The sequence below is a fragment of the Carcharodon carcharias genome, chromosome 9 (assembly GCF_017639515.1).
Source record: "Carcharodon carcharias isolate sCarCar2 chromosome 9, sCarCar2.pri, whole genome shotgun sequence".
In the NCBI taxonomy this organism is placed as follows: domain Eukaryota; kingdom Metazoa; phylum Chordata; class Chondrichthyes; order Lamniformes; family Lamnidae; genus Carcharodon; species Carcharodon carcharias.
Window position 1 is genome coordinate 90,771,346 of NC_054475.1, and position 17,273 is coordinate 90,788,618.

The window sequence follows — 17,273 nt, forward strand, 5'->3', positions numbered from 1 at the left end:
TGGGAGAAAGTTATAGAGACAGTCAAAACCTTGAAGCGATTTAACATAAGGATAAAGAATTTTTGAAATTAGAGATATTGGTGGATCAGGAGCCAATGTAGATCAGGGAAGACAGGGGTATTGGGTGAGCAAAATTGGATATGGTCAGGAGTTTGGATGAGCTAATGTTTACGGAGGATGAAGAAGTGGAGTTTGGCCAAGATAGCCTTGGGAATTGCAAATCTAGGAGGTAACAAAAACAGTCAATGAAGATTTCAGCAGCAGATGGTTTGAGGCAGAAGGTGGGGGCATACAAGGTTATGGAGGTAGAAGCAAGCCTAGAATTTCCTGGAATGAGACAGGCATAAAAGGTTGTATTGCCCCTTACAATATTAAACGAGGGGTTAGGGACCTAATGTTTGTATGAAATCTCCTCTCCAAAATCAGTCAGAAACTTTAGTGTCCCTCCACAGCAATGCTGATCAGTGCTCTTCTCCACGAGCTACCTGAGGGCCATTGTCAGTGTCACAGCCAACCCAGAGGAAACAGACGAGCTGCCTCAGGAAAACCAAAAGGCTCCTTAAGAGTATTCAGAAGAGGCCAGAGGCCAAATTTCAAATGAGCCCTGGGCCCCTGGTTCCTAATTCAAATCAAGCACACTGACATTTTTGGGCCTAGAAAATAAGCTCATTTGCACATTAATAACGCTTTAAAAACTGTAAATTAAGCGCTTATTCCCAAGCTGATCTCGTCCATGAGATCCACCTCTTTTGCCCTTCACCTGTTCCACTAAATTGCTGACCATCAAAAGCTAGCCAAGTTCTCTTCATTTTCTGTCCCCCTCTCCTATAAATCTACCACCATCACCCATCGCTTCCAATGTGGAGAGGATGCTTCCTCTTGTCGGAGAATCTAGAACTAGGGGTCATGGTTTAAAAATAAGGGGTTGCTCATTTAAGACCGAGATGGGAAATTTTTTCTCTGACAGTCAAGTCTTTGGAAGTCTGTTCCTCAAAAGGCATTGGAAGCAAAGTCTTTGAATGTTTTCAAGGCAGAGCTAGATAGAATCCTGATAAACAAGGGGGTGAAAGGTTAGCAGAGGTAGGCAGGAATGTGGAGTGGAGGTTACAATGGGGGAAGGAGGCTTGAGGGGCCAAGTAGCCTACTGTTGCTCCTAATAATAATTTGTATGTTCGTATGAGCAGAAATTTCCTCCAATTAAAATACTGGAAAAGACTGAAGTCATTGTTTTTAAGTCCCTGCTCCAAACTCAGTTTCCTAACTACCAACTCCAACCCTCTTTCTGGCAACAGTCAGAAATTAAACCAAAAACTTAGCAATCTTGGTGTCATATTTAACCCCATGGGCTTCCAACTACATTTTTGTACTAAGATGGCCTATTTCCACTCAATAACATTTCCTGTCTTCACTATCTCAGTTTATCTTCTGTTGAAACCGTCATTCATTCCTTTGTTATCTCTAGACTTGTCTATTCCAACACAATCCTGGTTGGTTTCCCACATACTACCCTCTGTAAACTTGAGATCATCTAAAATTCTGTCATGTGTGTCTTAACTTTCACAAATCCTGTTCACCTATCATCCCTGTATTGATGACCTACACTGACAGCGCATCAAGCAGTATCTTGGTTTTAAAATTATTCCAGTTTCAAAATTTTCCCATGGCCTCACCTTTCCCTATATCTGTAATCTCCTCCAGTCCTGCAACCCGCCAAGATATCAGCATTCGGCTAATTCCGGCCTCTTGAGCTTCCCTGATTTTAGTCACTCCACATTTGTGGCCATAACTTCAGTTACCTTGACCCCCAGGCAATGGAAAACCCTCCCTTCACCACTCCACTTTGCTCCTTTAATTCACCCCTTAAAACCTACCTCTTTGGCCAAGATTTTGGTCATCTGATCCAATATTTCCTTATGTAGCTCTGTCATTTTTTTTCAATATTATGTTCTTATGAAACACCTTGGAACATAATATTTGTATTGTGTCGTCTACATACAAGTCGTTGTTGTAATCAAGCCTGTTTATACCTTGGTTATATACAACTAATCCTGTCGAAGTGTACTAAGCAAGTGAGCTTTAGCTGAGCAACGTAATCTTTTGCTTAGCCACTTTAGAAATATCAGAAACCACATGGTTAATGCAATCCAGTGCCATTTAGCTTCAGATACAATTCATGTATGGAATATGATATTCACAATATTGCATTTTGCTGAAATCCAGATGCCAGCATTGCAAATACTACGTGTAAAAAGTGACGGGGCACTCAATACTCTTTAGTGTGCTTAATGCCACAATACAGTTCTCCTTCAGGAGAATGCTGTGACGACTTTTGACCTAGAAGCAGTAAGAAAAAAATTTGTAATTTCTTTAAAATGTCTGTGGATCCTGTAATTGTTCTGAAGAATTTTTAAGACCTCGCATCAAATGTTAAAGGGATCAGTTGCAATTTTCATGGATAAGAAGAAATGCTGGCCATGTGACCTGGCAATCCTTGACCTGGAAGCAGTACCAACAGGAAAGAAATCAAGGCAGAAGCCATGTGGTCAGATACAGAATTGCAAGACAAAGGAGAGCAGGAGGCCAAGCGCGATTAGCACATAAATGCAAACAGAAACAGCAGACAGAGACAGCAAGAGAAACACAGAGAAATAAGTAAATCTCTCTTAGGAACAGGTCCATATTTCTGTTAGGCAGAAAAGGAGACAAAAGTTCTTGGAGGCACTGTGACAGCTGGCTAAAAAGGTCTAGAACTTGGAAGGTTATGTAAATAGCTTAGAGACACTAGTTTTACCATAAGTGGCCTAACCATGAATTGGTTGGTCGGTTGAAAAGGAATTCTGGAAAGCTACATCATCATGCTGTCATGACCCACAGGAGAGAGGGTTTGTGGAGCATGCCTTGCTGATGATAAGTCATAGCCATAAAACTGAGGTGAAAGCGGTTGTCGGATAGGACTTTTGACCTACCATACATGAATAAGAAACAGCATATTGTGGATAAAAGCAAAATACTGCAGATGCTGGAAATCTGAAACAAAAACAAATTGCTGGAAAAACTCAGTAGGTCTGACAGCATCTGTGGAGAGAAAGACAGAGTTAACGTTTCAAGTCTAGATGACTGTTCTTCAGAACTAAAAAAAGTAGAAATGTGGTGAAATATATACTGTTTAAGGGGGCTGGGTCAGATAAAGCTGCATAGAAGGCCAGTGATAGGTGGAGGCAAAGGAGAGGTTGTAATAAGATGTCATGAACAAAAGGTCGAAGGGGTGTTGATGGTGATGATACTGGCTAAAGGAGGTGCTAATGGTGACATTAAGAGTAGAAAGCAGAATGAGCAAATGACAGATGGCCCTAATGGGGGGGGGGGGGGGTGGTGTGGGAAGATCAAAATAGGCTAAAAGGCAGATAAAACAATGAATGGAAATAAACTTAAAAAATAATACAAATAGATTGGAAAACAAAATGTATAACAATATAACAATTTAAAAACAAATATTTGAAAAAAGGGGTGAGGATGGAGGAGAGAGTTCATGAACTGAAGTTATTGAACTTAATGTTAAGACCGGAAGGCTGTAAAGTGCCTAGTCGGAAGATGAGGTGTTGTTCCTCCAGTTTGCGTTGAGCTTCACTGGAACACTGAAGCAGGCCTTGGACAGACATGTGGGCATGAGAGCAGGGTGGTGTGTTGAAATGGAAAGTGACAGAAAGGTCTGGGTTAAGCTTGCGCACAGACCAATGGTGTTCCAATTAACTGGGTAACTACACAATGTCATATATGAAGGGGAAGGTTTGTGGTTGTATAAGACGTACCTTCCTTGTATCGACTATTTAAAGTGAAATTTACCCTTTTATTTTAAGTATCACCTGCCTGTTAACTCATGTTTAATTTACATTGGTTGGTTCTGTTTCGTGTTAAAGTTACAAAAAGTGAAATCATGTTGGTAATTTCTTCATTTGGGGGGTCATTCAGTATTTTGATTTACACAGTAATATTTTGGTTTACAGTAGATTGTAACAGTGTGTGAACCACACTTTCCCTTTTGCCTAAAAATCCATCCTTTAAGGGAGTTTTCAGCTATTTCTGAGCACTTAAAATGGAGAGAAAAATGACTGGAAAAATATTATACATCAAAAAGCTATTAAATTTTACAAAAAAGTATCACGCATGGGGCATCAAACAAGACTCTCAATTAACCTCTAGATAGTGCAATTCTAGGATGATTTTACCCTTAGTTTAAACTAAGTGCAGTGGCTGGCGTGAAAAACATTTTACCTGCCAGCCGCAATGGCAGATTTTCATGCTGTATCGTCCCCTTCCCGCCTCAAATTATGCAGTCACAGGAAATATGCTGTCTCGTTGGCGGGTGGCCTCCAATTTGCCCGCTCCGCCATCAATTTGCTGTTTCCTCACTCTGGGTGCCATATCTAAACTGCAGCTGCACACATAGTTCTCAATGCTTGCAGCCCAGGGCTGCTCCAGTGAAGATATGACCCTGAAAGCCAGGAATAGTTCAGTGACCAGTCACTGGAATGCCTTTTGGAGGCCCGCAGTGGTGTCCTCCATCTCTGCCTTGGCCACAGGTGGCCTAATGATCTCACTACTCCAGCTTGGGAGGCAGTAACAGGGTGGTCAGTGCCAACGCTGCGCACAAGAGGTTGGCCATATAGTGCAGAAAGAGGATAACTGATCTCATCTGTGCCGCCAGGGTAAGTTAGCCATCTCATTACTCCAAACTCTCACACTCAAGGCCATCACACATTCACTGGCATCTCATTCACTGCCAGCTCAAGGGACATCACCATTCACTCTCTCACACACACCATCACATCTCTATCTGGCCTCATCTCTGGAGACTGCCTCCTCAGCCTTCACCACCCTGAGGCCACTTGCACAGGTCAACATGTGGTCCCACACATAGCCTGGGATAACTCCCTTCCCCTGTACAGCTCTCACTCTGCAGCCTCTTCACTTGCCTGAGGCCACTTCTTTCAGTTCCTCAAGCAAGTCCAGCCCTGCAGCCATTGAAAGGCCATCCTCATCTTATGGCTGGTCTGGTAGGTAGAGATTTGCCCATGAGCCCCCCTAAATGTGACGTGGTTCTGCCTGCAAAGCCTGTTGCTGATGCTCGCAAGTGCTGCCTGAAGCAAGGTAGGCAAACAAACCTTGAAGTCCTAAGCCAGGTGCAGCTCGCTAGATGCACATCGCTTATGTACAGTTATGAAACAAGTTAGTGTGATTGACGTGCCGGAGGGTCCAGCGTGTGATGATTCAGGTGAGCACGGCTTATAACGAGCGCTAAAAATTGAAATTAAGTTCCCGACATGCAGCCTGTCATTGATGGATGGAACGGACAATAGAAACTGGTTTCACAACAACCCAAATTGGTTTTTGCGATCTCCCAATATTTTTCACTGCTGCCTGCTATGATGCCTGACACAAACTGGAGCAGATGATTCTGCCTAAGCAGTAAAAACAGATTAATTATCCCTCTTCTCATCATCTCCCTACCCGCCCCCTCACCCAGAAAGTCCAAAATTGCATTGGAAATTAGTATTCAATCATGATAGACTGAACTATGAATTTCAAGATTAAGATCTAGCAAGAGTAAAACAAGCCAATTAAAAAAGTCATGGTCAGTACACCTGCATGAAATTTGGATGCGCAATTTCAAGATGACCTGACAATTGTACCTGCTTACTAATTTAGGCATAAATGCCATTAGAAATGGGAATTAGAATCTCAAATTTGTTCAATTCTTTCTGAAGTTCAGGTTGTTAGAATGGGCCCAAGAAGCTTCATTACCACAAAACACTACCTCTAATCCAAAATTTCAATTAAGTCGTGCTAGCATCTCAGAATGAACTCAGTAGAGCACTGAGAACAAAATAAAAAGGAGTTGGTGTTCAATGATTTCAGTTGCAACTATTCAACTAAAACAGTCACAGCCTAGCCAACCAGAGACAGACAAAACCCATCATCAGAGGGGGGCTTGCTATAGGATTTGGAAATCTTATGTGGGTAGAGTTAAAGGAGACTTTCCTTTTATATTGAATTGTTTTCATGTCATTTCATTTCTGAAGGTGTATTATTTTCATTTCAAATTTAGTATTCTATTTTTTTTGTATACAATGAGATCTGGTACAAAATTAAATCTGATTTTAGGGAAAAATTCCAGCATTCACCCATTCCAAAGTGTTTATGCTGACTTACCGATAGGAACTTTTAATTCAAGACACCACATGCAAAGCTCAGTCATAAGATTCTCAATTCCAGCTTACCAAGTCCAATTTTTGTTTCTTCTGGCTCCGAATATCAGGTGCCTCAAGAACTACATAGTTAGGAGTTAAAATAAAATTCCAGTAAACCAAGCATGCCAGGATGCATTTACACAAGCAAACCATCTGTACAAAGCAATTTTGGCTCTGCACAAGATACTGGATGACCTGGGTAAATTCAGAAGTTGGACCCAAACTGCCTTCAGACCACAGTATTCGATTTTTTGAAAGGGTAATCTTATACTGCAGTAGTCCTTTTGAACTTCCCAGACATTTTCCCAAACCCCACAAAATCTCAAAAGTGTATTACAAATCACAATTTTTTGGTCTAAATGTTTAAGAAAAAAAAAGTATTACAACTTTGATATCCTCAGCATGAAAACAGTTCACAGCCAAAGAATTATCTGTAGTTACTTTACAGGACCTTAAAACAATGAGATAATTAACTTGCCAGTTTGTGTTTGGTTGTGTTGACAGAAGGATAAATTATGGCCAGAACATTGAGCAATGAAGTATCAGCCTAGATTACAAACTCAAGAACCTGTAGCGAAACTTTAACCCACAATCCTCAGACTTGGGGGCGAGAGCCCCAACTGACTTTAAAACAAGTGTGGGAGAAAGCCTGACTGCACTGCCCACCCTATTGCTTTGTGTGCACACAATGCTCTCCTTATAACTGCTACCACAGATCCTGTTTCTGCAAATTAGAGGTTGAAAACTTCACATGTCACACATCAGTCCAGAAGGCTATAAAATGCCTAGTCAAAAGATGAGTAGTGTTAGTCAAGCTTCATTTGAACAGTATAAGAGGCCAAGGTCAGAGAGTGGATTTAATTCTCTGTTGCTATTTAAACACTACTCCAGATCCATCTTTTGTTTCTTTACTTGCTCCATAGCTGCCGTCTGCTTAGGCAGTCCCTCAGGATTAAGGATGACTTGCTTCCACTCCGTTTTGACACATTGAGATGGCTAAATAAGTCCAATCCGTGATTTACAGACTTTGTGATATACGGGGTAGGAGGTGCTTGAAGGGTTGGGTAGGTGGATTGTTTGGAAATGTGTCTCCCCCTGAATTATTGCCCGAGACATGTGCAAGTTAGCATAGGGCAAATAAGATTAAAGAGACAAATGCGTGGCTCAAAGACTGGTGTGGGAGAAGTGGGTTCTGGTTTGAGGGGCATTGGTATCAGTACTGGGGAAAGTGGGGGCTGTACATTTGGGATGATTGGGAACTGTGCTAGGGTGAGTGCCCTTGCAAATCGCATAACTAGCTAAGTAGAGAGGGCTTTAAACTAAACAAGAGGCGTGAGGGGTCAAGCTTGGGTAGAGGTAGCAATTCAATGTGTAGAGTCAAGACAGGAGAGCAAAATAGTAATAAGTGAAATAAGGGTCAGAGAATGGCAGGAAAAGACAGAGAGAAAAAGCCTAAGAATACATCAAACAGTCGAGTCTAAATGTTTCAAAGGTAACGAAAAGACAAAACTGAAGGCTCGCTATCTGAATGCATGTAGAATTCATAAAGTAAATGAATTGGATGGCCCACATTGAAGTAAACAAATATGATCTTTTTTCAATTACGGAGACGTAGATGCAGGGCAACAAAGATTGGGTCCTTAATATTTAGTGGTACATGACATACAAGAATAGGAAGCTAGTTAAAGGTGGAGGGATAGCATTCTTAATCTAAGAGGGCACTGGTGCAATAGTTAGATATGACTTTGCTGCAGGAGATCAGGATGTAGAAATTGGTTTGGGTGGAGATGAGGAACAATAGGGGGGGAAAAGGAATTAGTGGGAGTGGTCTACAGGCCCCCTAACAGTAACCACAGTGTAGGACAAAGTCTTCAGGAGAAAATATTGTGTGCTTGTGATAAAGGGACAACAATAATCATGGGTGATTTTAATCTACACAAACTGGAAAAAACAGATTGGCAGTAGTAGCCTGGGTAAGGAGTTCTTAGAATGCTTTTGAGATAGTTTCTTAGAGCAGCATATTCTGGAACCAACCAGGGAGCAGGTTATATTAGATTTGGTATTGTGTAATGTGACAGGATTAAATAATGATCTCAGAGTAAAGGCACCCTAGGCAGCAGTGACCTCAATTTGATTGAATTTTGCATCCAGTTTCAAAGGGAGAAAAGCGGGTCAAAGACTAGTATCTTAAACTTAAATAAGGACAACCATGTGAGGATGAAAGCTGAGCTAGCTGAAGTGAACTGGGAAACTAGGCTAGAGGATAGATCAATAGGGAAGTAGTGGCAGACATTTAACGGGATATTTCAGAGTATTCAGAATAAATACATTCCTACTATAAAGAAAAATTCAAAGGGGAGGACCCGTGGTTTACTAAAGAAGTTAAGGAAAGCATCAAACTTAAGGAAAAAGCATACAACTCCGCAAAGATGAGCAGCAGGACAGATGATTGGACAGAATATAAAGAACAGCAGAGAATGACTAAAAGGTTAGTCAGCAGAAAGAAATTAGAGTATGAGAGGAAGCTAGCTAGAAATGTAAAAATGGAAAGCAAGAGTTTCTACAGCTATTTAAAAAGGAAAAAGGTAAAGTGAATGTTGGTCCTCTCGAGTCCGTCAGTGGGGAGTTAATAGTAGATAATGAGGAAATGATGGAAGAGATGAATAAATATTTTGCTTCTGTGTTCACTATAGAGGATACAAAAAAAAAGTCCAGTAATAGCTGCAAATCAGGAGGTGAACAGGAGAAAGGAACTTGGTGAAATTGAAATCACTAGGGAAACGGTACTGAGCAAATTGATGGAGCTGCGGGCTGGCAAGTCTCCGGGTCCCGATGGACTACATCCTAGGGTCTTAAGAGGTGACTAATGAGGTAGTCGATGTGTTGGTGTTAATTTTCCAAAATTCATTAGATTCTGGAAAGGTCCCATTAGATTGGAAAGTAGCAAATATAACCCCTCTATTCAAGAAGGGAGGTAGGCAGAACACAGGAGACTATAGGCTCATTAGCTTGATGTCTGTTGTGGGCAAGTTATTAGAATCGATCATTAAGGAGGTTATAGCTGGGAACTTAGAAGAGCTCAAAGCAAACCACTGCAAACCAGAAGGATGATAAGAGTTCAAGGCAAACCAGAAGAATGAAGCAATCTGAGCCTAAAGCAATTTTACTGCGGCACACAGTTCAAATTGCAGGGTGGCTTATTTAGTTTTTACCTAGTGCAGTGCTTAGCAAGTATTTGTTCCCTTTGGAACACATTCACTCAGGGTGACCAGCTCGAGAAAAAAATTAAAATAAGCATCACTTTTGGGGGAGAGTTTGGGGTTGGGGGACAGTGATGGTGGCTGTGTAAAATTTCATTTCATTGCTTCTCTCAAAATATAAAACTTATGGCTATGAAAAGTAGTTTGCAAAACTTATTTCATATACTTACCAAATAATCTTGTCAAATGGGCCAACATATGGGGAACGAAATTCAATGTAGGGAAATGCAACATCACAACTACACAATGCATGATTCCCCCCTTGAAGTTACTAAAGAATGCTGCTCGTTAGGAATTCACATCCAAAATAATTCAAAGTGGAACAAACAAAGTCAACAAGCAGCTTCCAAGGTGTCCAAGGTGCATGGGTTTGTGAAATGGAACTTTTATCAATCTTCAACTACTGTACCAAACATTAGTCAGACCACACTGCGTATGGCATAGCCACCTAGGAACCATATTCTGCAAAAAAAATTACCCTTCTTGAGAAAGTTCAACGCCTGGTAGCTTCCTTTGTTACAAACACTTACTCGTGAGGTACCAGTGTCTCCAAAATGGCCACACCGTTAACTGACATGTCTCCAGAACCAAAGGCCCACGGGTTGACATACCTATATAAAATTTTGAATGGAAATATTTAACTGCCCCAGCAGTACTCAAGCTCAAAAGTGACCAAGCTTGAAGAGTTTACAACCAATAGCTCCAAATGTACACACCCCAACTACCTTTGCAAACTCATTGTGCACCTCCTGTGAAAACTCCCTAGTGGAAGACTACAGAGGGAAACTTTATCAAGTACCCCACTTGCATTTAGCAGGGTCAAATTTATTTCAAATAAAAGGCATAGGATTTTGCAAGAGGATGCATTCTTCTGGTACAAACTTTAAATGACAAAATTAGTCGTCACAAAGCACTCAATCTAATCCTTTTTATTATGAAATATATTTTATAGTTGTGTTAACTCCATGGGGATTCTTTTAACCTAGTTCCTCTGATAGGAAACGATCAGCCGCCCATTTAACTTTTCTTTGAAGTCAGAGGGCATATTACTGGGGAGGTGATGGGAAAGCTAATCTTTTCCTGTCAATTTCCTCCCAGGTAAATTAGGTTAAAGCTATCCCCTTTCATTTGTGCATTATACATTTCAGCTAGAGGGAAAAAACAACATACATTTTTTTCTGATACTATCAGGTGATGTAATTGGCTCATTACCGCAATAGAACACTTACATATAATAAATATGAATTCAAGTTGACACGTCATATCAGCACTCCCTTGGCACTACACCGTTAAATGTTCTGTCCTTTGGACAATATGGCTAAATTTCTCTGAACAATGTCAAAGGTGGAGTTCTTCTGCTCAACATTTATCCCTTAATTAAAAAAACCTACCCATTTATAGCACTGCTGTTAAAGGAGTCTTTGCTGTATGTCAAAGTGGCATCATGCTTCCCACATGGCAATGCTTGAGAAGTATTTCATTAACTGTGAAGTACTTTGCGACAAAGGCACAAATAAATGCAAGTTATTTTCTTTCTCTAAAGCTCCATATAGGAAGTTCCCATTATAAATGCTAACAAAAGAAATGTGACAGGACAGCAACTACACACTGTCCTGAAATATCGGTTACATTAATGTTTGTATATCAGGCCTAGACGGACAAGAACATTGCCAAGACAGGTTTTTAAATTTAAATATAGATCACAGGCAGAAATGTAAAGAAGCAAGTGAATTTTTTTTTTTAAAGTTTCATACTTTTAGGCATTTAATTTCAAAAACCTAGGGCAACATTTCCACACCCCCACTCCCCCCCCACCCAAAATCGGGAGGGGGGGGGGGGGGGGGGGAGGGGGAGTGCAGGAGCAGGTGTGGGGCCTCTGATCTTTGATCGGCACCTCTGGTCAGGAGTGAGCCAATTAAGGCCCACCCAGCTTGACGCCCAGCAGGAAGCTCCTTGTGCAGGCTGGGTGGTGGTGGTGGTGGTGGTGGTGGTGGTGGTGGGGGGGGGGTGGTGTCCCCTCAGCCGACAGTGCCAAAAGAGCACACAGATCTCATGGCAAATCTGCCTCAGGGAGATTGGCTCCGATTCAAAAGTTGAAATAAAGTTAATAGAAAAGTTTCCCTGCCATGTCCCTTCATGTGACACTGTCACGTGAATTGGGACATGCCCATAACTTTTATTTAAACATTTAAGAAAAATTTAAAAACCCTCATCCTGCCCGTGGATGAGGTTTCATGCTTTTTCTGAAGCCCGCCTGGGCTCCCGGCCTGCCCGCCAACCTTAAAGTTGGATGGGCAGGTCCATCAATCAGGTTAGTTTTTTTAAATGGGCCTTAATAGGCCGAACTGAAAATCTAAATGACAGGGGTGACATCGAGATGCGTGCCCGACACATCCCCGCGTCATTTTGCGTGTTGGCGAGCGGGCCCCACTGCCACTCACCAGCCAGAAAAACCTGCCCCTAAATTTCAGCATTTTCATAGAATCATAGCACCACACAGCACAGAAGTCCTCCATGTGACCCACCATGCCTGTGCCAGGTCTTTGAAAGACTTATCCAATTGGTCCTACTCTTCTGCTCTTTGTCCTTACTTCTGCAATTTTTCCCTTGTTAAGTATTTCTTCACTTACCTCTTGAAAGCCATTACTGAATTTGGTTCCACTATCCTTTCAGGAATTCCAGGTCATAAGAGTGTATTTTTTTTTTCCTTCTACTTGACACTGGATTTTTTTGCCAATAATCTTAAATCCATCTCTGCTGATTTAAGATTAGTGTTACTGACCCTTCTGCCATCGGAAACAGTTTCGCTTAATTATCAAAGATTTTGAACACCTCTATTAAATCTCCCCTTAACAGTCAAAGCTTGAAAGGGCAATAACTCCAGCTTTTCTAGTCTCTCTATGTACCTGAAGTCTTTCGTCCCTGGTGCCATTCTACTAAACCTACTCTGAACCTTCCCTAAAGTATGGTGCCCAAAATTGAACACAGTATTCCAGTTGTGACTTAATCAGTGTTTAATAATAGTTTGGCATTTAATTTTGTTCTTTGGTCAGAAGTAGTGGATCTAGGAAGGAGTTCGAAACTTAAATCAACAGCTGTTTTAAAAGGTACTATATAAACACAAGTTATTGTTTCTGACAGACAGGACTCTTCCATTGTAAGTGTTGACACAGGATATTTTTCCAGGATGAATGTTAACAAAAACATCATTTAGTCTTTTCATAGTACAGAACTTGAGTATTGCTGAAAAAAAGAGACATTATGAAGCTTTTCATCTTGCACTCATATTGGTATTCTTGTGAAGTGTCCTGATAAGAGGAAAACAACAATTGATACTGTGTGTGAAGAGAGTGCTGATTGGTTGGCAAGTGAACTCTGAGCGATAGCAGTGTTGCCATGGAGAATGCAACATTGACTGATAGTTAACTGCCAAGCATTGTCTGTAATTTAAACCAGGCAGTTCGACACCAATTGGTCATGGCATTTCCGAGGATTGAGTCAGCAAATGGCTGTCACTTATTTTGTTTAGCTGAAATAGATGCAATGCGTGTACATTCTGTCTGCAAAGAATGGGGTCCTGTGCATTAATATATGTAGCTTCCAGTACACACAAGCGCACCACATTGTGAGCCTAAATCTTAAATTAGTTGTCAACTTAATTCTAAACACACTGAGGATTATTTAGCAAATGTTGTCTAATCGCAGAATCACATCTAATGTTGGATATTGTGTTTTGAGTTTTGCAAGCACGGGTTGGTTGGTTATGGTCTGTACCTTGTCCGTTGTGAACAGCAGCTGGGACATACAATCTGCCAGTCTTTGGGATGAACAGCCTACATATCTAGCATCACATGAACTGAAATTCAAATACCACATTACTCATTTGTGCGATAGGCAGCACGTTTTTTTTGGCTTGATAGCAGCATCATGTTAGTGGTGAAGACCACTTGTGTTGCTACTGCATAGTAGCAGCGGCATAGTGGCAGCATGAAACAGCTAGCTTTGTCTGTTGCTCAAAATTTTAAGATACCTTGTCCGTCCAAGGTAATCTGATGTAGATTGGGCACTTTTCAGCACCGAAAGTGTCGACCTTTGGCCCATTCATGAGTTTGCGTGATATAGTGTGAAATGATCTGATCAGGGTAGTCATTATCCTGCAGGAAACCTTTAATGCACCCTATTTCAGCATCAAGTTTGTATGGTGAGCAAATGGCTTGGGCTCTATTTACAAGGTTGCCATAAGACCAATCTTATAGCATGCGGAGCTGTAAGAACCCGAACGTGTATATTGACCAGTGAAGGTAGGTTTGTAGTAGTCTGTGACAGAGAACCTCTGGCAGATTTCTCAACTAGTATTTTAAGGAAGGGGAGTTCATTTAACTTCTCCATTTCAAAGCTGAATTTGTGTGCAGGATGGAGCCCATCAAGAAACATAAAGAAATTTTTACATGCAACTGCAAATTTAAATACAGTTAACGTAAAAACCTCATATTGGAACTATGTGAGGGGTAGGAGATTAGGTGTCATTCCATCAAAGACACATTTCTCATGGAACCCAACAAAGATGTTTGCAAGAGCTGGGCCTAGAGGGGATCTCATGGCAACACCATCTACTTGGACATACATGGTGTCATTGAAACTGAACTCATCTGTGCGAGTTGCAGAGTTCATAAGTTCAATGAATACTGATTCACGCAATGGTGGCAGGTCTAGATCACTATGATATAGCGATGCAGCACAAATAGTTATGGCTTCCTTAAGTGGAACATTGGTGAATAGGCTAGCAATGTCAGATGAACAAGGCTAACATTGTGCCCGGAATGTGGTTATTTCTTTGGTGCGTGGGGATGTAGAAACAGATAGGAGCCCCAGGTGGGTGAAGAATCAACAGGCCTTTGAGGTTGTGGCTGTAACAGAACAAGAAACCAAATTGTGGGCTCTGAGCCCGGGAGGTTTTTTGGGGAAGCGGAAAAAGAAAGCATTTAGCTGGGACTGAGGCTAAAGAGCTAAGTGCGCAATTTAGGAAAAGCTAAAAAACAAAATGATTAGCAGGTTAGGCAAAGAAAGAGGAAGGCAAAGCTAAAAGTTGAGGCGGATAGTCATTAAAAAAAGACTGGGACTTAAACAGATGCACTGCTTTAATGTAAAAGCATGCATTATCCAGGAGGATTATTTTTGTTTTCTGGTGATAGGATTCCTGTCTGAGCACAGGCATCTACGAATGACAAGAACTTAATTCCAGAAACAGAGATTTTTGCTACATAAACCATTCAAAACTTACCAGCATTTTCATAAGCGAAGTGTATGTCAATGAAGTCCTTCAGTATTCTACAGTAAATTTCAAACTTTCCTGATGGAGGGGCTTCCCACAGACATCTTGCCAAACGACTTAAGCAACATATTCAGTGCTTTTAATGTAGAAAGTTTTAGTAACAACCACAAATAGTTCAAAATTAGATGTTCACTGACCAAAATCTAAACTTCAAACTATGATTTCACAGATCGTTTCCTAAGTACTATTATATAAAGAAATTGATTTTTGCCTCCACTTTCAAATTCCTCCATGACCTTGTTTATCCTTCCCTGCCTCTTCCAACCCTATGAACACCCTTTACCATCAATCTACACCTTCCTCACTCCACAGCACCCACTCCTTCAACTCATTGTGCCCTTAATATTTCTTGGCACCTTCCTCTTTGCTTTCAAAAACCTATAACAATCTTTCTCTTCAAATCATTTTTTCACAGTAACAAATTCCTTCCCTTCTTCCTGCACATTATCCCCCACCCGCTGTTACAGTCTGGAAGGGTGCTAAAAACATCTCTGTATACAAGCAACATTTATGTGCTAACACCAGAAGGTTCTTTCCTTTTTTAAAGGCTAGCTTCAGGATATATTACACTATGTTTAAGTATTTGGTCAATCTCAATCAGCAACAGAGAATTAGATCTGACAAAAATCCTCTGGGCTGCATGATTACTGTTAATTGACACAAGAACATAGAAACATGAATAGGTCATAAAGCCCCTCAAACCTGTTCCACCATTCAGCAAGGTCATGGTTGATCTGTGATCCATTTCCAAAATACTCATACTTTATTAAATGCCCTTTGCAAGTCCCTATACACCACATCAACAGCATTATCCTCAACATCCCTCTCTGTTACCTCAAAAACCCTGAGAAGCTGAGTTAAAAACACTTTGTTCACCGGCAAGGTTAAACTGCCTGGTATGTAGTTGCTGGACTTATCTTTACATCCTTTTTCAAACATGCACAATCCTCTGGCACATGATGCTTCATCTTACTCTCTCCTTCATCATCCAGGGTGCTCTGAATTTGTTTGTCCTATCCACCGCCATCCCCCCACCCTTGTGGGAATATACCTTAACTGTACATGAGCTCTCTCTTCTTTAAAGTTGTTCAATTACAGATTTGCCTGCTAATCTTAGATTTCAATCTATCTGGGCTAGGACCATTCTTACCCCATTGAAGTTAGTTCTCCTCCAATTAATTATTATTTCTCTGAATTGGTCCATGTCCTTTTTCATAACAAGCCTAAACCTTATAATACAATGATCACTGTCAAAAAGTGTCAGTGATTTTGTCTTGTAGTTTCTGGAATGGAGCTTGAAATCACAACCTTCAAACTTGGAGACGGGAGTCAGGCTGACAATTCCACTCCAACATATTTGAATTATGCCAACAAGTTGAATTCAAACCAGTCAAGCATCATGCTGCAAACTTTCTGGGCATTGCAACAACTCATCAGCCAGTGTTGCTAAGGTTGCAGCGTTGCTATTTGAAACAGTAAAATTATTTGCGAGACGATAAATCTGCTGAGAGACAGGGAAAGCTTAGAAAAGTCTTCTCCAAGTGTCCCTAGGAAGTGAAAATTACGATTATCTAAGGGAACAATTCTAAAAGTAAAGTTGTTGAAGCAGGCCCCTTCATGCTTCTAGCCTTTTCTCAAACTCCCAAGACAGTGGCAACGTGCTCCGTTGCCGCCAGGGCATGGCCGGCTGGGCATTGTAGTTTTTCAATGGCAAATGGCCCGGTCGACAGCAGAAAGTGAGGCAACGGGAAGAACTACAAATCCCAGCGCCCCTTGCGCCCAGCAGCGCGCGCGCACACACACACGCACCTGCACCGTAAGGCCGCAGTTAAGTGAACTTCAATAACACACACAAAATGCTGGAAAAACTCAGCAGGTCTAACAGCATCCGTGGAGAGAAAAACAGAGTTAACGTTTCGAGTCGCGTATGACTTCTTAAGAGCAACTTCAATAACAACCCAACTCCCTGCCTGTATGGAAGGCAGCACCGAGAGGAGCCACGGCTCATTTAGGTCACAATTCTCTATACCCAACTGCGGCCTCTTCCCCTCGTTATACACTCACCAAGTCTCCTGATTACTAAATTTCTTAGTGACCACTTTGCCGAGCTCGAGCCCCAGGCGATCGGCGATCTTCTGTGATAAATCCTGATGAGAACTGCCGCTGAAAATCTTGATATTAGGCATGCTTCCGTTTTTCCTTATAAAAATATAAATTATAATAAATTAAAACGGCTCAATTTTTTCTGGAAAGATTACAACTGCAAATTAGCGGCTCTCAGGCTTTTAAAGCAGACCCAACGCCACCATCTTTGGAGAGCGATCAGGCAGCGCGCGTGATTCCTTCATCACTGGGGGACGGCCCTATTATCATGCTGATGATTGGTTCTGGGCACTGTCAATCACATGGAACTGTGTTTCTGATTGGTCAGTG

At 41.3% G+C, this 17,273-nt stretch overlaps 1 protein-coding gene across 1 annotated transcript in view; it reads right to left on the minus strand.

The window, feature by feature from the left end:
- Positions 1-17,186, minus strand: part of LOC121282139 (ribose-phosphate pyrophosphokinase 1) — a 40,955-nt gene extending 23,769 nt beyond the window's left edge. The window contains exon 1 of the mRNA XM_041195644.1: positions 16,905-17,186. Coding sequence (XP_041051578.1) covers positions 16,905-17,026 — 122 coding nt within the window. The 5' untranslated portion in view covers positions 17,027-17,186. The remainder of the gene's footprint in view (positions 1-16,904) is intronic.
- Between the last annotated feature and the right edge of the window lie 87 nt (positions 17,187-17,273).